Source organism: Gorilla gorilla, chromosome 11 (genome assembly GCF_029281585.2).
Source record: "Gorilla gorilla gorilla isolate KB3781 chromosome 11, NHGRI_mGorGor1-v2.1_pri, whole genome shotgun sequence".
Taxonomy (NCBI): domain Eukaryota; kingdom Metazoa; phylum Chordata; class Mammalia; order Primates; family Hominidae; genus Gorilla; species Gorilla gorilla.
This window is the reverse complement of record NC_073235.2, coordinates 38,414,233-38,440,723: the sequence shown is the minus strand read 5'-3', so window position 1 is coordinate 38,440,723 and position 26,491 is coordinate 38,414,233. Positions and strand designations below refer to the sequence as shown.

Genomic DNA, 26,491 nt, shown 5'->3' with positions numbered 1-26,491 from the left:
AAAAGTACTATTTTAATATAAGGAATGTCAAGCTTTTTTAGAACTAAAGTTCAAGGACTGGGTTTTTCGTTTTGTTTTTCTAAAATTAATTTTTTTAAGTGTAGAAAAATTAGTTTTCTGCTTTCTGTTTAGTTTATCTTCTACCTCATGCCCTCTGTAATCACCGTTATCATCTAACACCTAGCCCAGTATTAGGAGGCATATAATAAATATTTGTTTAATGAGTGAGGAGGAAGTATTTTTTTTACATATTATGGAATCATTAAAATATTTGTTTGACCCAAAATAATTTTTAGATTTAAACATTAAGGAAACTAGTATTATTAGTATGGTTTATAACTTAAATGATAAAGAAGGCCTTTTTCCTGTTCATTTAGCTATCTTAAGGTAAGGGTAAGTATAGTAATGATAAATTAAATATATAAGGTATTTGTACATTCCTTGTCAATTGAAAATAAGGTTGTTATATATTTGCATTGAAATTAACATGTTGCATTCATTTTATGTACTATATTTTAGAAGCATTTCATTTGAGATAGATTTAATATATAATTACCCTATTAAACATACTTTTCTTTTGTTATATACACTCTGTAATCTTACTGATAAGTTGGATCATTGTTGATTTTTACCTTAACCATCAAATTCTTACACACGTGTAGAAGTCAGTTGTAGTAATCAATATGTAATAGGGAAACAGTTTTAAAATGAGTCTATAAAAAACCGATTTTGTTTCTCTTTAGATGTGTTCTACACAAGAGTGTCTTGTTTTGATCAGGGGAGGAAAAAATACCATTGCCATTTCTTATTTTAACTATATTGTGTTGTTCTCTCATGTAATGATAATGCTTTTTGAAGGAGGAATAAATGTAGAAAGACAACCCAGCAGTAGGTACAAAAAGTTTCTCAGACTCTGATGCAGTCTGCTTAGTACTCTTCCTCTGCTAAATTAACTGACTAACCTGGGCCTGAGGACATTATTTTCCTCTGAGCAAAGTCAGAGAGTTTACAGGATACTAATCTTACCTGTTTGTCTTGTTCCAACCAGCAGAGATAGCTAGTCTGAATTCGCTCGCACAATGTGATTCTCTTTGCAGTAATGGGTATTCTTGCTAGTAAGATACATAATCAAAATAGTTGAAGATTTATTTTGAAATATTTTTCTTCCTTGTTATTTAAAGAACATCTTATATTTAGTAATTCCTTTTTGTTTAATTCTTTTCCCATCTACCCCTGTGATTGGTGGTTTTCAAATTAAACCATTTAAAAGCTAGAATCTTCTAGAAAATATTCTCCAGTATGTAAATCCTAGGTGGAAATTAGGATGTATTAGAATTGTCATGTGAATAACTGTTCACTGTCTAATCAAGTAGGTGCCGTCTTCCTATTAGCAAGTGCCTTGAAGAAACTAATGAGAAAAAAATCATTTTTCTTATATATGACAGATCCGTTTTCCCCATAAATGTTACACATTAACATAGTTGTTTGTACAATCAGGAAGTGAAGAAGTACGGTTTTTTAAAAACATAATTGGTGAAATTTCTATTCATATTAAATAATCTATGACAAGCAGTTCGTAAGTTTAATTTCCATTTAGCAAGATGTTGAAGTGAGTTTAGGCCAGGCGTTGTGGCTCACACCTGTAATCCCAGCACTTTGGGAGGCCGTGATGAGCAGATCGCCTGAGGTCAGGGGTTCAAGACCAGCCTGGCCAACATGGTGAAACCCGGTCTCTACTAAAAATACAAAAATTAGCTGGGCGTGGTAACGGGCACCTATAATCCTAGCTACTCAGGAGGCTGAGGCAGGAGAATCACTTGAACCCAGGAGGTGGAGGTTGCAGTGAGCCAGGTTTAGCTGAACTAGCTAAGAGGCAAGCGGCAATAAAATGTATTCAGTGACCCTCTTATAGAATATATTCTAAGTGAAATACATCTCTGTACATTTGTCAGTAACAGTGAAACAGCTTTTTGCTAAATAGGTCACTAGGTTTTTGAAAGCAGAAGATTATGCCATTTGTTTTGATTGGATGAACCAGACGTTTCACTAAACCACATAATGTGAAAAAAATGCAAGTCTTTTTCTGTAGTTTAAATGTAGACATCTTGAAAATGAGTAAGTAATCTAATAAATTATAAAGACCTTTGAAATGGTTTTCATTGTTTTATGAGAAACTATTGATTTGTAACTTTGAATGTAAGTTATAAAATAATGTTACTTAAATATGACCAGTTTACATGAATGTTTTTATCTGATCTGCAGAAATTCAAGATTATTTAAATATCATTCTTTAGAGTGAAAGAAATGTAATCATTCCATTAACAGTGTTTTCACAGGGTACTACTGTGTAAATGCAGAAGGGGTGAGCCCTTTGATATGGGAGAAGTAATTGAAATTCTCGTAATGAGACTAAGAAGACACCTTCTTCACCTAACTCAGTTATTCACAGCTAACTTAGTGGTTTGAGGTCACATGTTTTACTAAACACCTACCTAGCCATAGGATAGCTATTTTTTAAAAATATAATAAGCCAGGACCTAAAGATAAGAAGTCACTTCTTTTGACCAGAGAAGTGGACAAAAGTTAGTCTAAAGTAGAGATAATTACCTCTAGAGCTTTCTGGTCACCATCACAACTGATTGAGGCTAAAAGTAAATAGGAGGACCAGAGAAACTGAGAAAGAAAGGAGGGAAAGACAGAGAATAGAAAGAACAGGCAACTGTGCTGCACAGTTGGAGCGCTACTGTTGTTTTATGTACCACATTGGAAATCAGTGTCATGGGATGCCTACCCCTTTTATTGTATTTTTTCTTTTTAATTTCTTAATCTAATTGAACAAATACACAAGTATCTGCAATTGTATTGTTGTAATGGTTAAAATAAAAATACATGGTTTTTATTCATTTATTGTCAAATACCAAAATCTTACTTAGAACATTAGTATGCTGCACAAACATTACTATGTCTCACTTTATGGGTTGGTTGCCTTTAAAAAAAACAGACCATTCACAAGTAAGTTGTTTCACTAATTGTTAAGAAACATTTTTCTTTTATGGAATTCCTACAAATTAAAACATCTGCTCACTAAACATTTCCGGTGAAATACCTTTATATGATCATATATAGTCATTATATTCCAGCATGCCTTTTTGCCTTGTATTTATTCGTGTCCTTTTGTCTTCTCTCCAATTATTAGAATTTAAAAATGTTGAAAGCAAGAATTGTTAGGTTTCCACAGTGCCTAGCCCACAGAGTTAGTGCTTAGTAATTAAGTACATTGATTTAATTAGATTTTATTACTGTCTTCTAGACATCAACTAGTCAGGCAGTCTTCCGTCTCCAGTCTGGCATCTGCCATCTCTTCCGAGAAACTTTAATTAACAAAGGTTTTGTGGAAATCCAAACTCCTAAAATTATTTCAGGTATGCTTCAAAATATTTCTCTTAATTTTTAAAAATAAATTTGCTCTCCCCAGAGTTGCTTTATATTAATAAAATTTTTAACTTGAGAATCCTAAGTGTCCATTAAGGTTTATTGCCATGAGACTGCTATTTTGAAGACCATCTTATATAGCAACAATCATATATCACCAACCTTAATAAGTACATTCTCTTATTCCAGGAGTCCTTTTGTGATAATGATTGTAATGTGAGGCAGTAACACACAAAGCAAGATTCTTGTTACAGAACTTACACCAGGAACTACTTTCATTATATAGATTTCTTTTGAAATTAGTATTGCAGTTTTGTTTTGTATAAACTGCATTGTAAAATCAGTAAATACTAATGATGGGAAAATTTCCTTAATTCTTGTTGCCCAGGCTGGAGTGCAGTGTTGTGAATTCGGCTCACCGAACCTCCACCTCCCAGGTTCAAGCGATTCTCCTGCCTCAGCCTCCCGAGTAGCTGGGATTACAAGCATGCACCACCACGCCAAGCCAATTTTGTATGTTTAGTAGATACAGGGTTTCTCCATGTTGGTCAGGCTGGTCCCGAACTCCCAACCTGAGGTGATCCATCTGCCTCGGCCTGCCAGAGTGCTGGGATTACAGATGTGAGCCAACGCCTGGCTAATTCTTATTCTTGTATGAGAATCTTGTCGTAATCATTTTACCCTTTTTAGATTTGTTTAACACTAGAAAGTGTGTTACAAATGGCATTTTGTTACAAATTCACAATTGAACATTGCATTCTTAATAATTAGAAAAATGATTATTCTAGGCTGGGCGCAGTGGCTCATGCCTGTAATCCCAGGAGTTTGGGAAGCTGAGGCGGGTGGATCACGAGGTCAGGAGTTCGAGACCAGCCTGGCCAAGATGATGAAACCCCCGTCTGTACTAAAAATACAAAAACTAGCTGGGCGCGGTGGTAGACACCTGTAGTCCCAGCTACTTGGGAGGCTGAGGCAGGAGAATTGCTTGAACCTGGGAGGCGGAGGTTGCAGTGAGCCGAGATCGTGCCATGGCATTCTAGCCTGGGTGACAGAGCAAGACTCCATCTCAAAAAAAGAAAAGAAAAATGATTATTCCAGCTCTTGGGGAAATTTTTTTAAAAGAGGAAAAATGATGAAGAATCTTTTTTCATTTAAAAAAAAAAAATTTTTAACAACTCCAAAGGGGCTTTAATAGTTTTGAAATTGATGCAGAAAGGGAGCATATATATCCACAGAAGTGAAATAAAAGCATAGCCAAAGAAGTAAATCTGGTTTAAATATAAACTATTTAGAATCACATAGAAGACGATGTATATAGACTATGATTTAGCCACAATTCTTCATTTTCCAGTTTTTGTTAAAGTGAGTTACCTGAGTATAAACTTTTTAACTAGAAGTTTGCATTGATAAGCTTACAATTGATTATAATAATATAAATATAAATGTTTACCTTTCAGCTGCCAGTGAAGGAGGAGCCAATGTTTTTACTGTGTCATATTTTAAAAATAATGCATACCTGGCTCAGTCCCCACAGCTATATAAGCAAATGTGCATTTGTGCTGATTTTGAGAAGGTTTTCTCTGTTGGACCAGGTAAGATTTTGGCAGTTATGTTTTGTTCAAGTTAATTAATTATACAGTAGTTAACAATTTTAGAAACATTTTATTTATATAATGTACAGACACTTTGAAAGCTTAAATTATTTTATCTGCTGACTACACAAATGCTAGACTTTAAGTTAGAGATAATATATTTGGGTAGACATTTTCTTAAAAGTAATAATAATAATAATATGGTCAATAGTACTTTAAACAGTTGAGCATCATTCCATGTGAATACAATTATAAACATATGTATTCTTAACAGACGAATGCTGAAGAAAATTTTTATCTTGAGAATATGTCATTTTAAAAATGCCTTTTTTGAAAATATACACCATCTGAAATATACCTAAGTATATATTTTAATATACTTCAGTGCAGTTAGAACAGAATTAGCTGCCATTTGGACTCTTTTCAGCTCCCTATCAGTACTAAAGAGCAGGTAGTTGCAGTAGTCAAAGAAATATATGTTTTTGTCCTTTATAATTTCTTACTCCTGTAAGTTTACAGTGTACCTCTGTCTAATTTGCTATCAATTTTATTCCAGAACTGTTCTGTTTCACTATTTTGTTTGTATTGTCCTTACTATTGGTAATGTGCTGATGTCCATTAGAAACTACTAACAAATATGTTATATTTAATAAATTATATTAATATGGTTTTTAAGAAATGTTTGCTAAAAGTCAAGCACAGGCACATAATCATGTGGCAGATTCTTTTTTGAAGCTAATTGTAAGTGAAAAGCCAGCGTTACTTTATTTAACACTTACCAAGTTATTTTATATATGTTTTTTGATAACTTAATAAAAATTAAATACTTGCTAATAGAGAAACTGGCAAGATCATTAAGGGTCTTAATTTTCTGAATTTATTAACTAGTTATTTGTTGAACACCTGCTGTTTATATAACCTTGTGCTAGGTACCATGTACATAAAAGAAGAACCAGCCAGCACTTCTCAAATGTTAATATGCACACAGATTACCTGGAGATCTTGTTAAAATACAGATTCTGATCAGTAAATCTGGGGAGAGGTCTGAGATTCTGCATTTCTCACAAGTCCTGGGTATTGTTGATGCTGCTCATTTCCAGATCATGCTTTGAGTGATAAGGGAATCAATATTGTGCCTGCTCCCAAGACTAAGACATACATACATATCACAGTCATAGGGAATAATCAAATAATTTTCACAACGAATAATCAGATTGTCCTATACAATCAGCAAATGGGTGTTAATTATGTAGTATAAATAGTAAGTGTAAAAAGAGAGAAAATGGAGTTTGCTAGAGTCACCATAAAAGAAAATTCAAACTGAGATGTACTTTAAGGACAAAGTAGGATATATAGACAACAGAGATGGCGTTCTAGACAGGAAGCAGAGTAAGTAAAGAGCAAGAACTACACAAGAAAACAAAAATAAGACAAGTTAGTATTAAGAAGTGAGAAATATAGGTTAGGATTAACTTATGAAAGCATAAAGGTTTTAGGGTTTTTTTGGTCATTTTATGTCTTACTACAGTAGTCATTTGGGAACCGTGGTAACTTACAATGGTAAGTTTCTGAGCAAGAATGTATTATAGGAATATTAGTGATGTGAAAGATGAGTCGAGCTAGAGTCAAAAAGACTGGACAGGAGGAAAAGGCACTGAGGATATTAAGGCTGGACTGGATATTAGCTGGACTGAGCTAACGGCTCTTAATATCCTCAGTGCCTTTTCCTCCTGTCCAGTCTTCCTGACTCTAGCTCGACTCATCTTTCACATCACAAATATTCCTATAAATGACTACTGTAGTCAAATGGAATATGTATGTTACTTTATTGGTAGAGTTTCACTTAGTTTGAGTCAGGTTTTAATAAAATTGAGAAGAACTCACTATCTTGGTCATAATTGAATATATTTTTAAATATTGAGAAGACACCTCAGGATCTTGCATTCCCCCAGGGTTCTCATGAACCTCTCTTATTAATTTACATTTGGTACGGCTTTTATTGCACGACCGTAGGAGTTTATAATGAACTTGCTGTCCAAGAGAATGCTCAAACAGATGGTTCATCAGAGGTCCTTCCAGCCCTGTAATATGAAAATAATACCACTGGAATCCAACTAAATAAAAGTTTGTATTTAAATCCCAATTTATCCAAAATTGAAATCAGTGTTTGCTCTCTGTTTCTTTTATTAACTTCACAGTATTCAGAGCGGAAGACTCTAATACCCATAGACATCTAACTGAGTTTGTTGGTTTGGACATTGAAATGGCTTTTAATTACCATTACCACGAAGTTATGGAAGAAATTGCTGACACCATGGTACAAATATTCAAAGGACTTCAAGAAAGGTAAAAAGTATTTTATGCACCTAGATGGACTTAATTTCAAATGTTTGGGCCCTTTAAAAAAAAAATTCTTCAATTTAAACATACAAACTTAAGTTTCTATGAACATATATATAAAGATTTACCAGTTAGATGATCCATTTAATTGGTTGGAAAAATCTACACTCAGAATACTGCTTCTGGATCCAAATCATTTGGGGGCTCAACTAATTAACCTCTATTGTGCTAGTAAATTTACCACATTGTGAACAGTCCAACTGTATTTTGTTGTTGTTGTTTTTGTTTCCTTTATACTGACATCCCGAATGTCTCAAGAAATACAGCATGTGTTTCTTTTAACAGTTTATTTGGGAAATAGTATGAGGGTAGTGTGTAAGAGGTTGGATTCAGCAACATCCAGATAGCCTGAGTTCAAATCCCAGCTCTGCTCCTTCTCTATGTGTGCCTTGTGCAGGTTATTTAATTCTGTGCCTCAGTTTCCTCAGCCATTAAGTGGAAATAGCATTATTACCCACCTCAGAGGCAAAAAGTTCCTTCAGTCAACTGAATCTGTCGACATGTAAATTAAGCCTGGTCAAATATGGTTAATTAATTCTTAAATCAATTTATATTTACATTAAGTGCTCAGTAAAGATTAGAAACTAGTAGACTGAACGGATATTTAAATCTATTTGGATCTGATGAATTAACATTTACAGAAATATTAGATGTGTTCCAGATGTTCAGAAAACTGAATTATGTAGAACGTCCACTTCACCTACACCCTCTAAACTGGCAAAGAGCTCTTCCCTTTAAAGGTCATTGAAAGTTGTTTATTTATGATGATGTTTAACATAGAGAAAATAGGAAAAGAAAATAGAAGCGAGCCAAGTTGATTAAGAAAATCTCTATTTTTCCCTCTTTCTGTATTTGTGACTATATTTCAAGTATTAGTTAAGCTATAATAGTCTAAGCTAGCATTTTAATAAGTGACAGAAGATCATATTTAAAATTTTATTTGAAGACCAGCATTTCAACTATTCCTTGTTGATGTATTTGATATGTTTCATTGGTATTTTAAAAGAGTTCAAAAATACGAATTTTATTTACTGCATTTCAGGGCTAATGAGTATGTTTAAGAATGTAGAAATTGGCCTGGCAAGGTGGCTCACGCCTGTAATCCCAGCACTTTGGGAGGCTGAGGCGGGCGGATCACTTGAGGTCAGAAGTTCAAGACTGACCCGGCCAACTTAGCGAAACCCCATCTCTACTAAAAATACAAAAATTAGCTGGGCATGGTGGCACGCGCCTGTAATCCCAGCTACTTGGGAGGCTGAGGCAGGGGAATCACTTGAACCCAGGAGGCAGAGGTTGCAGTGAGCTGGATCACGCCACTGCACTCCAGCCTGGGCAACAGAGCAAGACTCTGTCTCAAAGAAAAAATAGAATGTAGAAATCAATCACTGATCTTAAGAATACTGTAGCATAAGTGCCAATATTTCCAGGCATTCTCTGCAGCTTTGTACCTTTGATAGCTAGTTAATTGCAGACAGCCTTTTTCTTTTTATATCTTTGTTCTCTAAAACATTTTGATGCAGTTTATTTTAATCAGTTTTCAATGGTTCATGGAACAACTGATAACATTTTCCTTATAAGACAAAATATACTTTAGAACTACAATGAAGGAACACACACAGCTTTTCTCATTTTCTGTTCGCATTTATAATCCAAGAAAGTTTCAGAAACTCATTTTTTAAAAATACTGATAGCTTCTCTATTAAATAATAGAGTTTGGCATTTCCACTTTGATTTTTATAACAACAGACCAAGCATGAATTTGAGTCCTTGGGATTGATCAAATCTCTACTTACAAATTAGACTCAAACGCCATTACTGCTGAACTTTTTCAGTAGAGTTAAGGTGGCAATTTGAAAATAAAAACCTTCTTTGTATGTTCTTCAAGTCATTTAGGAATTTTAGTTTTGGTGTCACTTGTTTATTGGGTTATCTGACCTGTGTCATGTTCCTCTCGTGTTTATCATTAGTATTTACCCTTCATAGAAAAATACATATACAAATGTATTTGTATTCTGTTGTATCTGTATTGTATATATATCCAAATATGTATATGTGTATAAAATACATATATAAATGTATTTTAAAGTATTGATAGTCATATTTTTGTACTACCATTGATAGACATGATGAATGGGAGTTGATATATAAAGCAAAGAAAAGCTATTTAAAAATCATTTGGGGGCTGGGCTCAGTGGCTCATGCCTGTAATCCCAGCACTTTGGGAGGCCGAGGTGGGCAGATCAGGAGATCAGGAGTTTGAGACCAGGCTGGCCAGCATGGTGAAACCCCATCCCTACTAAAAGTACAAAAAATTAGCCAGTCGTGGTGGCACACGCTTGTAGTCCCAGCTACTTGGGAGGCTGAGGCAGGAGAATTGCTTGAACCCGGCAGGCAGAGGTTGCAGAGAGCTGAGACAGCTCCACTGCACTCCAGCCTGGGCAACAGAGCAAGACTCCGTCTAAAAAAATAAAAAATAAATTTAAAAAAATCAATTATGGGGTCTTTTTAACCCTTCTTACATCAGGATTTTAATAAATCAATGGCTAAGCTTTATTATTCCCAAGAAAGCCTGTAAGACCAATCAAGAAATGATAGTGTTTTAATTTCGAGAATATAAATTCTAGGCCAGGCATGGTGCACATCTGTAATCCTAACACTTTGGGAGGCCGAGACGGGCAGATTGCTTGAGCCTAGGAGTTCAAGACCAGCCTGGGCAACATGGTGAAACCCCATCTCTGCAAAAAGTAACAAAAAATTAGCCGGTCATAGTGGCACATACCTGTAGTCCCAGCTACTCCGGAGGCTTGAGGTGGGAGGATTGATTAAGCCCAGAAGGCCAAGGTTGTGGTGAGCCAAGATTGCACCACTGCGCTCCAGCCTGAGCAAGAGTGGGACCCTGTCTCAGAAATAAAAAAAAAATAAAAATAGAATGTAGATTCTGGGTAAAGAATTCTATATATAAAATACAAACGTACTTTTTTCTGTATATAGAATATAAACATACTTTTTTCAAGTCTGTTATGGAAAAATTTCAAACACGTACAAAAGGATGTGCAATAGTCTAATGAGCCCCCATGAACTCATCAACCAGTTTCAGTCCTTGTCAACCTGTGGCCAATTGTGTTTACCCATTTCCCTCATTCACTATTATTTTGAAGCAAATCCCAGCCATCATTTAACACATAAATACTCCAGCAAAAATAGACCTTTTTTTTCTTTTTCTTTTTTTTTTTTGAGACAAGTCTTGCTCTGTCGCCCAGGCTGGAGGGCAATGGCCGATCTTGGCTCGCTGCAGCCTTCACCTCTCAGGCCCAAACAGTTCTCCTGCCTCAGCCTCCCGACCACACCCAAATAATTTTTGTAGTTTTAGTAGAGATGGGGTTTCACCATGTTGGCCAGACTGGTCTTGAACTCCCGACCTCAAGTGATCCGCCTCCCAAAGTGCTGGGATTACAGGTGTGAGCCACTGCGCCCGGCCAAAAATAGACCTTTTAAATCTCAATAAAATATCATCTTCCATAGCAGAAATTCAGCTCAGTGCAGTAAACATTATCCTGTACCTTCTGTATATATAGGGTAGGCATTGTACTATAGAGATTATCAAAATGGGAAAGAAACTGGCACTCCCCTGAACATACAGTGTAATACTGATGGGGGAAGATAAGACAAATACTCATTAATTTGGTCTTCCTCAGTGATAACAAGAATTGTTAAAGGATTAAAAAGTCGGATTTTTGTAATGCTTCATAAAATGGGCATTTTATATTTCTAACCATATTAACTGATATGAATTATAAAGAAAATTTTTAATCCTTTGATGTTACTGTGGTTACAAAAACGAGATTGAAAAATGGTGTTAAATATTTTAAGTATTTAAAGTTCATTCTTTAATAATTTGATAATGCTTTTCTGTATATACTGATTCAAAGATTGATTTTTGTATATTGCCACAGTGACCTCTTGTGGGGGAAACATTTATCTCATACATTTTATTAACTAAATCATTCTGCAAATAGGTTTCAGACTGAAATTCAAACAGTGAATAAACAGTTCCCATGTGAGCCATTCAAATTTTTGGAGCCAACTCTAAGACTAGAATATTGTGAAGCATTGGCTATGCTTAGGGAAGCTGGAGTCGAAATGGGAGATGAAGACGATCTGAGGTTTGTCTTTGTGGCTTTTTTTTTTTTTTTTTTTTTTACTTTAAGTTCCAGGATCCATGTGCAGAACGTGCAGGTTTGTTACATAGGTATACATGTGCCATGGTGGTTTGCTGCACCTATTGACCCGTCCTCCAAGTTGTCTTTGTGATTTTTAAAACCTTAGTCATTTGGTTTAAGATAAGAGAAAATTAAAATATTAATAAATGATTTTTTTCACCTGATACACTTACATTTTATTAACTTTGGTATACAGTATGATGCTCTTTATATAATGTGTGATCTGAAATAAAAATGTTTACTATAGTTTGCCTAAGTTTTCATAATTTTGTTTATAAACACCATTTTCCATTATTTTCCCCTCATGTTTGTAACTCTTTCAAGAGTATAGAGAGTTTTGCCTGTGATTTTATCTTCTAATATGTTACTTCTCTTTCCAGATTAGTGGTATTAGAGAAGGTAGATAGCAGTCTAAATCCATCCCCACACAGGATCGGGGTATAAACTGTTAACATCCAAAAGTTATAAAAGTCAATATTGTTTATATAGTATCGTACATACTATATTATATATAGTATTTGGTATAGTATTATCTAAATTTAGATCATACGACTTATAATTTTGAAACAAATTATGTAGTTTAATAAAGATAGAGGCTGGGCATGGTGGCTCATGCCTGTAATCCCAGTACTTTGAGAAGCCAAGGTAGGAGGATCATATGAGCCAGGATTTCGGGACCAGCCTGGACAACACAGAGAGATGCTGTCTCTACAAAAAAATTTAAAATTTAGCTGAACGTGGTGGCACACACCTGTAGTCCCAACTACTCCAGAGGCTGAGGCAATTGGATCACTTGTGCCCAGGAGTATCAAGGCTGTAGTAACCCATGATCATGCCACTGTACTCCAGCATGGGTGACAGAGTGAAAGCCTGTCTGTAAAAAATAAATAAACAAAACATGTAAAGGTTGAAAATTTCTATCTACTTATATTTTATTCAAGACTTCCTTGAATGATTCCTTTAAACCATCACAATACATATGTATTTAGGAGGGAGAGGAAATGATTATTGTCACTTTTTAGGGTTTCTCAAAAAACAATTCACCCAAAACCCTTTATTTTTGTTTAACAAAAAGAAATATATATATATGGCTTTAAATATTGCCTACATTGCTAGATGACATTTTAAGGCAAAATGAAAATCCTATAAGCTTAGGTAGTATTTTTTAAAGTATTTTAGAAATTGTTTTTACATAAGATAGAAGCTGAAGTAGCTACCTCTTGGATAGAAATGTAACGTGTTTATATAAACACTTTTAAAACCTTGGATAATACTAATTTTTATTTCATAAACCATTGATAAAGAGTACCAAAAAGGGAAGATTATTTCATGACAAGACTAGCCCATATTAGTATAGCGAACTTTTATTATGTGTAATTGTAGGAAATTACTTCATCCATGATATTTCTGAATCAATGAATTGCTATATTTGTTTATTGCTTTAATTAAATATTTGAGCAGCATCTACTAAGCACTGAGTCACTGTACCAAGGTATACTCATAAGTGATTTTCAATAGTACTTGCCTTTTAAGAAAAGAGCAGAATAGACAACTGCGTGTTTTGGCCAAATTTTGTAATCCCTTGAGAAATTCAAATAGAAGAAGTTCCTTATTAATGTTTTTGAGTTGCCATTTGATATTCAAACACTGATTTCATGTTTCTTTTTCAGCACACCAAATGAAAAGCTGTTGGGTCATTTGGTAAAGGAAAAGGTAGGACTCTTATATATGGTGGATTTCTTTTTCTAATTCTGAAATGTCTCTTGGGACTAAAAACAATTGCAGAGGGGTCTGAGCTTCCTAGAATGGTATGATTCTGGAATAAATAAAAACTGAAGAAGGACAACATTAAAAAAATTTTTTTCTTAGAAAATTGAGAAATATTCAGACAGCCTGCCTTTCTCCCAGATGATCTGATTAACTCAGTACTTAATATTTCTACGAAGTTGTTCTGAGGTGTCTCTTAAAGTGATAACCTATGTCGGATTAGTTGGAAATGACCTCCAAATTATTTGAAAATTATTTAGAAATAGTCTTCCCTGTGTACCCCTGCTGTCTCATGAGACTTCAAGATGAATGAGCTTCCTCTCTGCCTCTTATGTAATAGCTACTTTCCAATCTCATTTTCTAAAACCAAGACTCCAAAGAGGATAAAAGCTAAACTTAGTATGATCTTTTTAAAAATTTTAAGATAATGATATAATGAAAAGGAAAATTAGTCCTTGAGCTCCTCCTACTGGTGGCAGTTGAAACTGTTAGACTAGAGAACTGATATTTCTGAAGTCATACAATATTCAGTTTATACCTTTAAAATGCTGTTTCAGCAGAGCCAATTTCAGTTTGTCAGCTATTAACATCCTCATCTCAAGTTTTATCAAAAATGTTGAAAGTCAAAAACTGTTGAAATGTAATTTTTTTTTTTGAGATGGAGTTTCACTCTTGTTGCCCAGGCTGGAGTGCAATGGCACTATCTTGGCTGACTACAACCTCCACTCCCTGGGTTCAAGCAATTCTCCTGCCTCAGCCTCCCGAGTAGCTGGGATTACAGGCGCCCACCACCACACCCAACTAATTTTTTGTGTTTTTAGTAGAGATAGGGTTTCACCATGTTGGCCAGGCTGGTCTCGAACTCCTGACCTCAGGTGATTCACCTACCTTGGCCTCCCAAAGTGCTGGGATTACAGGCATGACCCACCGCGCCGGGCCCTCAAATGTAATTTATTTCTTTTTAATTAAATCTAGGTCACATAGTAAGCATTCTCTAAGAAAAGTCATAATTTCAAGTTAATGTCATTTATTTCTTTCAGTTGTAGCATTCATTTGAAGAAAACTACCAAAATCTCATGTATATATCTAGATAAAAATTTAAATTCTTGGGAAGATAATCCGTGTTTTTCAATGATGGATATTGTAAAATACATCAAATTTCCCAAAATAATTCATGGACTTAATATAGTTTCTATAACAATCAAAAGGATTTGAGATAACTTTTTTCATTATAAAATGCATCAGAATGACTAGATGAACTAGAATAACAAAGAAAAAAGTAAAAATCAAAGATGTTTATCAAAGTGTAATTTAGAATGGGGGAGAAATTAGAAAGGGCTTACATGTTCAAAAAAAAAAAAAAAGGAAAAAAATGAATATTTAAACCGTAGGCCTGGCACTGTGGCTCATGCCTGTAATTCTGGCACTTTGGGAGGCCAAGGTAGGAGGATCATTTGAGGCCAGGAGTTCAAGACCAGCCTGGGCAAACATAGCAAGATTCCATCTCTACAAAAAATTTTAAAAATTAGCCAGGCTCCTGCTTAAGCTATGATCTCATCATGCACTCGAGCCTAAGCAACAGAGCAAGACCCCATCTCTTAAAAAAAAAAATTTAAAAACTATGGATAATAAGTAATGCCTAAAAATTAGGTATTGCAAGAATTTATGACACCATGGCAAAATGCTATAGGATAAAAGTGTTACTGAAAAAAAGCAAGATATTCATTGTATATAAGATATAGAGTACGAAGAACCAAAATTTTTGTATAAAAAAGTTAATTACCAAAATGTTAGCCATTTTACTTTTTAAAAATGTATTTTAATTGCATTTATTCTTTTTATAGTATGATACAGATTTTTATATTCTTGATAAATATCCATTGGCTGTAAGACCTTTCTATACCATGCCTGACCCAAGAAATCCTGTAAGTAATTTGGTTTTAAGTAACCCATTTTGGGGCAGAAGGGAAATTTTATTGTCACTGTCAGATTGTATAATAGGAATAATGGTTTTCATTAATAATTTGCAGTTTTGATAGACATACGTATTACCACTGATGTCTGTCACTGCTGGTCAAAATGATATTGTAAAATTTGAATATTCTAGAAAATTAGTTTTAAAAACCTGTGTTAAAATAATTTTACTTGGTCATTTTTCTGAAGATTTATGAGAGAGAAAGACTATGTAAATTGTAAATAGTACTACTAGATTTGCATACTTTAGTAAATCATCCTGTTATTGACCTTAAACTGGGAATTCACATTGTATCCTGGGAGTTAATAATCTAAATAATGTCTTATGGTCTTTTACCGTTTTTCCATTGCAGTGGTTTCTAAACTTTACCATGCATCAGAATCACCTGGAGGGCTTTTTAAAACGCCAATTGCTGAGGCAGAATTTCTCATTAGTTGCTGTGGAATGGGAGCCTGATAATTTGCAGGCCCCACTCCAGACCAACTAAAAAATTTCTGGTAATACTGAAGCTACTGGTCCAGGAATCACACTTTGGGAATCACTGGTTTATTGAAAGACAGGGGATTAAAGTAAAAATAATAATAATTTAAAGACTCACACCTGTTAATAACTTGGAGTTCCAAAAGTCACCCCAAAATAATATCATTCTTAAAAACATCTCAGATGATAAAGTGAAATAAGGATCAGCACTGCTTCTTAAAAATTAGATGTGATGCTCTGATTTGTTATTGGGGGGTGTGGGAGGAGAGCACAAAATCTGATATAAACAAAGAAAAAGTTATTCAGCCCTCAGTAGTTTAATTCTGCTTTAGAGAACAAGATTGCATTGTTAATTGTAGGAAAAAATGAACTTGCTCTTCATGCAGCAGAGATTTTTTTCCGTATATATGTAATAGAAATAGGATGGTAGTCACTTGAGGACTGGTGTTTTTTCTCTTGCAGAAACAGTCCAACTCTTATGATATGTTCATGAGAGGAGAAGAAATATTGTCAGGAGCTCAAAGAATACATGATCCTCAACTGCTAACAGAGAGAGCTTTACATCATGGAATTGGTAAACAACTTAAAATAATTTAGGAGAGTGTATATTCTGAAAATAATACATTGTAAACATTTAAAAGACTTCTCAGTCTTTTTAAAAATCTCCATTGAACAGTAATTGCTTTTGTGACCTTTTAAGATAAATAAGATGATAAATTATATTTTGTTTTGTGTCTTTTTGCAGATTTGGAGAAAATTAAGGCTTACATTGATTCCTTCCGCTTTGGAGCCCCTCCTCATGCTGGTGGAGGCATTGGTAATATTCTGTTATTGCTTACAAATAAGTTCGTAAGTTCTAAGTATAATACAAATTTGAATTACAAGAATTTTTAAAAGTGAATTACGACATAAGTGAAAATTTGATTTCCAAGAAACAAAATAAACAGCTAACTTGTGTGTTATAAAATATTACTGTCATAAAGTTCTAGCCATTTTTTTCTCTTAAGAATTTAGAAGCCAAATGTCTTGTAAGTGGAGTATCCTGTTTTCTCTCTGCTGCTGTGAGTTCATTCGCATTAGCACAAATTAAAGCTCTACCTTAAAATAGCTCAAAGAGCTGTTAAGTGTTTTTATTGAGATGCAGCACTTGATTCACTTTACGATCACTTCTACAGTATATGTAAGGGACTGCTCTGCAATTTAAAATGAGTAAATATTTAACTCATCTTTGGATGTCCATATCAAACACTCTTAAAAAATTTTTTGAATGTATGGTTTCATTGAAGTTTTTATTTGTTGTTTGTTTGGGGGTTTTTTGGAAAATACAAAATGTACTTACAAAATTTTCAAATTAAAATTGGTCAAGGGACAGTTTTTTCAACAGATGGTACAGAGAAAACTAATGTCCATTTGCAGAAGATTGAAATTAGACCCTTACCTAACATCATATACAAAAATTAACTCAAAATGGATCAAAGGCCTAAATGTAAAACCTACATATAAATGGCCAATAGGTATATGAAAAAATGCCCAACATCACTAAACATTAGGGAAATATAAATTAAAACCTCAATGAGATAACCATCTCACACCTCTGGCTGTTAGTAAAAAGATAATGGATAATTGTTGGTAAGGATGTGGAGAAAAGGGAATCCTTGTTTGTAAATAGTTGATGGGAATGTAAAATTGGTACAGCCATTATGAAAAACAGGATGGAGATTCTTCTAAACATTACAAAGAGAATTACCATATGATTCAGGAATTCCATTTCTGGTCTTAGATACCAAGGGAAATGAAATCAGCATGTTGAAGAGATTTGTGCACTCTCATGTTCAATGCAGCATTATTTACAATAGCCAAGATATAGAAATGACCGTAGTGTCCATCAGTGGATGAATGGATAAAGAAAGTATAGATTGAGTATCCCTTATCCAAAATGCTTGGGACCAGAAGTGTGTCTGATTTTGGATTTTTTTCATTTGTTATCATATTTGCATTGTGCTTACTGGTTGAACATGCCAAATCTAGAAATCTGAAATGCTCCAATGAGCATTTTTTGGTTTTTTTGTTTATGTTTTTGAGTATCATGTTGGCACTCAAAAAGTCTCAGATTTTGGAGCATTTTGGATTTTCATATTAGGAATACTCAAACCTATTTTATCTATACAATGAAATAGCACTCTGCCTTACAAAAGAAGGAAATCCTGTCATTTGTAGCAATGTGGATGAACATAGAGGACAGCATGCTAAACAAATTAGCAAATCAGGCACAGAAAGACAAATACTGTGTGATCTCACATATATATGGTACCTTTTAAAAGTTGAACCCACAGACAAAGAGTAGAATGGTTGTTGGAATGGGGAGAAGATGGTCAAAGGGTATAAAGATTGACGTAGGATGATTAAGTTCTGGAGATCCATTGTTCCACATTGAAAATTGCTAAAAGAGTAGATTTTAAATGTTCTTTCCACAAAAAATATAGGTAGGTATGCAAGATGATAGATGTTAATTAGCTTGATTTAATCATTTCACAGTGTATCAGAGTGTCACATCGTACACTGTAAATACATACAATTTTTGTCAATTATAACTCAATAAAGCTGGGCAAAGTTTTAAAAATAAATAGCACCAGTTAAGGTCATTACATATGGTTTTTTATTTTTTGTTGTTTTAAGTTCTGGGATACATGTGCAGGATGTGCAGGTTTGTTACATAGGTAAACGTGTGCCATGGGGGCTTGCTGCATCTGTCAACCCATCACCTAGGTATGAAGCCCTGCATGCATTGCTCTTTTTCCTAATGCTGTCCCCCACCCCACCCTCCCGACAGGCCCCAGTGTGTATTGTTCCCCTCCCTGTGTCCATGTGTTCTCATTGTTCAGCTCCCACTTATAAGTGACAACATGTGGTGTTTGGTTTTCTGTTCCTGCGTTAGTTTGCTGAGGACAATGGCTTCCAGCTTCATCCATGTCCCTGCAAAGGACATGATCTCACTCCTTTTTATGGCTGCATAGTATTCCATGGTATATATGTACTACGTTTACTTTATCCAGTCTATCATTGATGGGCATTTGGGTTGATCCCATGTCTTTGCTATTGTGAATAGTGCTGCAATGAACATACACGTGCATGTATCTTTATTACTCAGAATCCACAAGGAACTTAAACAAATTTACAAGAAAAAAGCAAAACAAACAACCCCATTAAAAAGTGGGCAAAGGACATGAACAGACACTTCTCAAAAGAAGACATTTATGAGCCAACAAATACATGAAGAAAAGCTCAACATCACTGATCATTAGAGAAATACAAATCAAAACCACAATGAGATACCACCTCACGCCAGTCAGAATGGCAATTGTGAAAAAGTCGAGAAACAACAGATGCTGACAGGGTTGCAGAGAAATAGGAATGCTTTTACACTGTTGGTGGGAATTTTAAATTAATTCAACCATTGTGGAAGACAGTATGGCGATTCCTCAAAGATTGAGAACCGGAAATACCATTTGACCCTGCAGTCCCATTCCTTTGGATATAAACATGATTTTTTTTAAGAGTTATAGAGATGAATGACAGTGATGATTGCACAATGCCGTGAGTGTATTTGGCACTACTAAGCTGGACACTTAAAAATGGTTCAGATGGTAGATTTTATGTTATATGTATTTTAACACTATTTTTTAAATTGGAGGAGGAAAAAGAATAGTACGTATTCGCCTCCCTACAGGAAAGCATTGTTTCTAGTTTTCAGCTTAACCTTTGCAAAGATACCTTTTCATATACGAAAAGACACACACATTTCTTTAAATATTTTTACACAAATTGTAGCATACTATTATATATAAACCATTTAGTACTTTGCATTTTTTACTTAATGTATCATTTTTTTAATATGAGTCCGGATGGAGAAGAAATACTTTAATGTATCTTGTAACTTGTTTCCTATCAATACCTGAAGAGCTTTTTCATTCTTTTTACATCTCTACATAGAATCAATTGAAAGGAGGGACCATAATCTTGTTAACCACCTTCCAAAAATCAGTTTCTTCTTTACAGTCAAAACACTGAGTATAATAATGTACTCCAGAGCTTTTTATCATAGGGTCCACCATGTTAAATGTCTATAAAATTAACAGTAAATTTTCTCATACTTCTCTTATTGCTTAAGCAAGTTTATGGCTCTCATCCTCATTGTCTGGACTGTATAATCAGAGTGTGGTATCATTTGAAACGTTCAAGCTTATAAAGTCTTTTGTTTTGTTTTTCTTATTGTTACATCATAGATTTTGTTCATTCGTATAGATTTTTGTGGTTCACATTTTAGACTCCATACCACTTAAGGATATATTACTTAGTCCTTTTCATTTATAGCAGCATCTTTATTTCTGAATCAATACTCAAAACAGTTTTAAATAAACCCAAAATAATAAGAGTCATTTTCTTTCCTAACAAGGAAAAGTATTTAGCTTAACAATTATATTTATGTTTGTAGTTCTAAGTAAGACCCTGAGAGATTTTCAGAAAGGAATTAATGATTATTTTTGTCTTCCCCAGGATTGGAACGAGTTACTATGCTGTTTCTGGGATTGCATAATGTTCGTCAGACCTCCATGTTCCCTCGTGATCCCAAACGACTCACTCCTTAAATTCACACTTTGCCACTTAACTCCAGTGTGGATGACAGAGCAAGACCCTGCCTCAAAAAAAAAAAAAAAAAAAGAAAGCAAGCCACACTTACTCTTTTCAGTAACCTGCTAGTGCACAGGCTGTACTTTAGGTACTTAAAATATGCACTAGAATAAATTTGCAAGGCCCTAAAATATCACTGTTATTTTTGGAGTAATTCAGTATAGGTTCGTTTAAAAGAGATTTTTATAACTTCAGACATGCATCAGTAGGAAATACTTGAGAAATTCATATGGTTATGTTACAAATTCATATTCTGTTACTACAGTAAACGTTAAGAGTTTTAAACAGTTAAGATTGTACAATTTTTTTTCTTTTCTATATTACAAGGGCCCCAGTGTTAATGTCTTAGATTTTCAGTATTTGAACTTATTTTTTTAAATTCTGTCATTGAGATAAGAATAATTCAGGTAGCATCTGAAATTTTAATGAATGTATAATTGGCATATCATGGAAAATTAACCAGAAAGTATCAGTTCTTGAAAGTTATGCCTAGAAATTATGTAAAGCTAAACTACTGGTTAGAAAGTATTCAGTGTAATATTGTATTAATTTGTTAAATTCTAAACTTGAATTTCAATAAAATTTTAAAGCTAATTGTAGTTTTTGTGTAACTTTGTGGCCAACTGATTTTGTAAGTGGTGCTAGGCATTTATAATTTGGTAAAAGAAAAAATACACAACTAGTTTATATAAATAAAGACTAATATGTTGTCAACATGTATTTATTTCAGGATATTAGTTTAGATGGGCGTAGGGATCGAGCTCTTAAAGTTGACAGCTTGGGTCGGTTGACAGAGTTCATTTCACATGGGTTAAAATATATTGCAGAATTTTGTTTGATTTTTAACTGGAATGGTACTGATACTTAGTGAATGTCAGTAAAATCCAGTCCCATCTTATCCGTCAAAAAGAAATTTTTGTGTAAGAATTAGTTAGAAACACTTTCCCTCTAGATTATTACAAATGTTGATGCTAATGTTAATTTTACATGACCACAAATATTGGGGAGGAACAAAACATAACATATTTTTGTACAGGAAGAAAAAATTATATGCAGAAAAATATGAGGGTCAAAAAGTTAGGAAGTTACCCCTGGACCACGAACATCTGCCCATTATTTTTGAAAGTTAAAGGGGGTGTTTACCATCTAGATTATACAGTCTTTGAAAGTTTAGATTCAGTTCTTATTTTTTTCTTTCATATCCTACCAGAATACCTTAAATATAGAAGGCACCCCAAAAGTATTTCATAATTTAATCCACAGCAAGAATAAAATATCCATCTTCTATAGTGTGTAATTGCTAGACCCTAAAATAGTACAATAATATTGGCCCTAGAGCTGTTCTTAATTTCATGTAATTATAGCTTGTTTCAAAATAAAGTTTGTAAAGTCTTAGAATGATGTAATCTTTTTTATTGTGAAGGTTTTCAAACATGCTGACCAAATTAGAACATGATAAAATACACTTGTACCTATTATCCAGTCTTATCAAATCTTAACACTATCATATTTGATTCCAATTTTTTTTTTATTTTTATGTATTTGTTTTGAGACCGGGTTATGAGACTGGCTAATTTTTGTATTTTGGTAGAGACAAGATTTCTCCATGTTGCCCAGTCTGGTCTTGAACTTCTGGCCTCAAGCGCTCCATCTGCCTTCACCTCCTAAAGTGCTGGGATTACAGGTGTGAACCGCTGCACCTGACCTTTTATTTATTTTTTTGAGACAAGTCTTGCTCTGTGGCCTAGGCTGGAGTGCAGTGGCACAATCTCAGCTCACTGCAACCTCTGCCTCCCCGGTTCAAGCGATTCTCCTCAGCCTCCCGAGTAGGTGGGATTACAGGCTCCCATCACCACGCCCAGCCAATTTTTGTATTTTTAGTAGAGACGGGATTTCTCCATGTTGGCCAGGCTGATCTCAAACTCCTGACCTCAGGGGTGATCCGCCTGCCTGGGCATCCCAAAGTGCTGGGATTACAGGTGTGAGCCACAGTGCCTGGCCTTTATTTTATTTTTTAAAGAGAAAAGAAATTTTAAAAAAAAGAAATTGTGGGCAGTTAAGGTACCCTCTTATAGGAAACTATTATATGAATTCAAACTTTTTTGTTTTTATATTTTCGCTAAATATTTATGTTTCTATAAATGTCTAATATTGTTTTGCAGATTGATATGTAAATCGTGAGATTTTCATTGGAATTACCTTAAATTTATAGAATAATTTGAAAAGACTTGGAATTTCCCTCTCTTTAGTCTTCCAGTGGATGAACATGGTATATCTCTTCATTTATTGATTTTTTTAATTGTAGTAAAACATTTTTATTTTATACTTTAAAAGTATTTTGCTTTTTGTGTGATGTTATTATTTATCCTATCAGCATTTTATTCTCAAGATTATCAAAGAATTTAGTACTGTTAATGCTGGAGGCAAATATCTTTCCATTTTAGATCTATATCCTTGTGCTTTGCAGATCTGAAGATATTTCAGCTGAGTCAGAACAGCCTTGCCAAGGATCTGCTAATCATGTGATGAAGGGAGAAACTGGTGAGGTAGCTTAGTGTTTTTTTGTGGGCAGGATTTAATGAGTACTCTTGAAAACAAAATATTCAGTGTAACAAAATTTAAAAGATCTCACCCTGTTGCCCAGGCTGGAGTGCAGGGGCAGGATCTCAACTCACTGTATCCTCCACCTCCTGGGCTCAAGCAGTCTACCTCAGCCTGCTAAGGTAGCTGGGACTACAGGCGCACACCACCACACCCAGCCAACTTTTGTATGTTTAGTAAAGACATGTAGTAGTTGTCATGTTGCCCAGGCTGGTCTTGAACTCCTGGGCTCAAGCAATCCACCTGCCTTGGCCCCCTAGAGTGCTGGGATTACAGGCATGAGCCACCACGCCCAGCTTGTGTATTTTTTCGGCTTCAGCCCAGAAATAAATGTTTCCCATGAATTCAATCATAATATAGACAGTACTTTGTTCACTGTAGTTTTACTTAACATTAGCATATTAAAACTGCTTTTAATTTTCCAGTTTATGTTAGAACACCTTACAGTGTTTTGTTTTTTTCTATTGGGAATGAAACCATGCCCCAAGGAGTTAAAAAAAAAAGTTGAGTAACAAATTCTTGGGTGTGGAGGATAAACAGATAAGAAAAAACAACTTACTAACACTCCCCTCCCTTATAACAAAACTGTCTAAAATCAGTTAAAACCAATATGGCTAACTAGAGTTTACACAGCAAGCTTGCTAATGTTACAGCCTAAAGTTTCACCACATATTTTATACTAATTACCTCCATATTGGCACATGGGACCCATAAAGAGGCATAAAGAGGTAACTACACATGCCGAAGAACTTTCCAGACCTCTTCCACCAATCACCTACTAATCCCAGAATCCGCCCCCTGAAGGATAAAATCACTGCCTTAACACCAGCACAGAGAGAGCAATTTGAGCTGCACTCCTGTCTCCTTGTAAGTCACTTGAAATAGAAAGCTTTTCTCAAAAACCCAGTGTCATTTTATTGGCTTAGAGCATTGGGCAGTGAGCCCCTTCTGCTTGGTAGCAGGATTGGGATCTCCTTTTCCATGACATTTTTAAATTGTTACAAGGGTAAAGAACACTATCAGTTATCAATTTTTTTTTCTTAGATGGCTAATTTGTTTGTATTTTTAGTAGAGACGAGGTTTCACCGTGTTAGCCAGGATGGTCTCGATCTCCTGACCTCGTGATCCGCCCGCCTCGGCCTCCGAAAGTGCTGGGATTGCAGACGTGAGCCACCGCGCCTGGCCTCAGTTATCAATTTTTATATGTTGCCATTTTATGCAGCAGTATTCTTGATCTCTTACTTGTTCTAATAGTTTGTATTGAATATCTTGTATTTTCAAGGTAGATGGAGAGGTGTGAGAAGGGATAGCATAACAGTAAAAAGTATGGATTCTGTTAGCCACACTGCCTGGGTTCAGATTCTGGTTTTGCTCTTACATTAATGTATAACCTTGGATAACTTGCTTATCCTCAGCTTTCCTCATTTGCATAATCCTACATCATGAGACTATTATGGGAATTAAAAAGTGTAGAACACATAGAATAGTTGGGGCAAAATAAGAGTTTAGTCTTTTCCTGTCTCATTCTTATATTTGCCAATTGCATTAGATTAGTTCTTCAGTAGAGTGTTGAATAAAAGCAGTGATAGAGGCATGCTTGTATTGTTTTTATTTAAATACTAAAGTCTTGAGATTAAGTGTGATAATTTCTGTAGGTGGTTTTTGTTTTCGTTGTTTTTTTTTTTTTTTTTTTTTTTTTGAGACGGGGCCTTGCTCTCTTCTAGAACCCAGGCTAGAGTGCAGTGGTGCAATCTCAGCTCACTGCAGTCTCAACCACCCAGGCTCAAGCAATCCTCCCACCTCAGCCTCCCGAGTAACTGGGACTACACGTGCATGTCACCACACCCAGCTAATTTTTTGTATTTTTTTTGTAGAGACAAAAAAATGTATGTTGCTCAGTCTGGTCTCAAATTCCTGGACTTAAGAGATCCACCTGCCTCAGCCTTCCAAAATGCTGGGATATACAGACATGAATCACTTCGCCTGGCCTTTAGATTTTTAATAAATGTCTTTTATCAGGTTAATGGAGATTTTATTAGTTCATTTTCTGTTATGAATAAATTTTGAATTTGTCAAATACTTTATCAGTATTTGCTGTGATTTTTTCATGTTGTTTGGATACAGTGGGCTATAATAACAGAAATCCCTGATACTGTTTTTCTGGAATACTGTTTGATCATTACATATTATTTTGTGTATGCAGCTGGGCATGGGCAACATAGCAAGACCTCATCTGTACAAAAAATAAAAATTAGCCAGTGTGGCGGCACATGCTTGTAGTCCTAACTACTTGGGAGGCTGAGGCAGGAGGATGACTAGAGCTCAGGCATTCAAGGTACAGTGAGCTATGATTGTATCACCACACCCTAGCCTGGGTGACACAGTGAAACCCTGTCTCTAAAAATAAACATTTTTAAAATAAATTTTGTGTATATACTGAATTCAATTTGATAATTTTATTTAAATTTTTTTCATTTTGTTCAGGTATACACAACAAAATTCATTTTAAGTGTACAGTTTTATGAATTTTGGTAATTGTATAGAGTCAATTAACCTTCACCATACTGAAGCTACAGAACATTTCCACTGCCCCAGAAAGTTTCATAGTGTATCTTTATAGTCAGTCCCCATTGCTAGCAACTCAAGGCCTGTTTTTGCCTTTTCTAGAATTTCATATAAACAGAACAATACAGTATGCAGTCTTTTGTATTTAACTTCTTCCATTAAGCATAATTTTTTGAGATTCATCCATGTTGTTGCATATATTAATAATGTGTTTCTTTTTATTGAGTAGTATTCCATAGAATAGATATACCATAATTTGTTTATCCATTCACCAGTTAATGGATGTCTAGGTAGCTTCCAGTTTTTAATCTATAATGAATAATGCTGCTGTGAGCAATCATTTGCAAGTCTTTATATAGACATGTTTCTATTTCTTTTGGATAGATACCTAAGAGTATATTTTCTGGATTATGTAAGTGTACTGTCTTGGTCTGTACTACTATAACAAAATACCATAGATTGGGTAATTTTAAAAAACAGAAATTTATTTCTCATAGTTCTGGAGGCTGAGAAGTCCAAGATCAGGGTGCCAGCAGTGACTGGTGAGGGACCCAGTCCCTTCTTCGAAGATGGTGCCTTGTTGCTGCATCCTCTGGAGGGAATAAATGCTGTATCCTCACATGGCAGAAGGAACAGGTCAAGAAAGGGTCTAAACTACTCTCCAGCCCTTTAATAAGGTGGATAATCCATTCGTGAGGGCACAGCCTCATGACTTAATCACTTCCCAAAAGGCCCCACCTCAATACCACCACAATGGGGATTAAGTTTCA

The 26,491-nt window shown here is 34.8% G+C and overlaps 1 protein-coding gene across 2 annotated transcripts in view; it reads left to right on the top strand.

Annotated features, from left to right (window-relative positions):
* DARS1 (aspartyl-tRNA synthetase 1) overlaps nucleotides 1-20,589 on the top strand; it is an 84,611-nt gene extending 64,022 nt beyond the window's left edge. For both annotated transcript variants that reach the window (XM_019022519.4, XM_019022518.4), the window contains exons 8-16: nucleotides 3,311-3,422; nucleotides 4,890-5,024; nucleotides 7,223-7,370; nucleotides 11,441-11,587; nucleotides 13,315-13,357; nucleotides 15,256-15,336; nucleotides 16,329-16,440; nucleotides 16,612-16,683; nucleotides 20,421-20,589. In XM_019022519.4, the coding sequence (XP_018878064.2) occupies nucleotides 3,311-3,422; nucleotides 4,890-5,024; nucleotides 7,223-7,370; nucleotides 11,441-11,587; nucleotides 13,315-13,357; nucleotides 15,256-15,336; nucleotides 16,329-16,440; nucleotides 16,612-16,683; nucleotides 20,421-20,512 (942 nt within the window). In that variant the 3' untranslated portion in view covers nucleotides 20,513-20,589. The remainder of the gene's footprint in view (nucleotides 1-3,310; nucleotides 3,423-4,889; nucleotides 5,025-7,222; nucleotides 7,371-11,440; nucleotides 11,588-13,314; nucleotides 13,358-15,255; nucleotides 15,337-16,328; nucleotides 16,441-16,611; nucleotides 16,684-20,420) is intronic.
* Nucleotides 20,590-26,491: the final 5,902 nt, after the last annotated feature.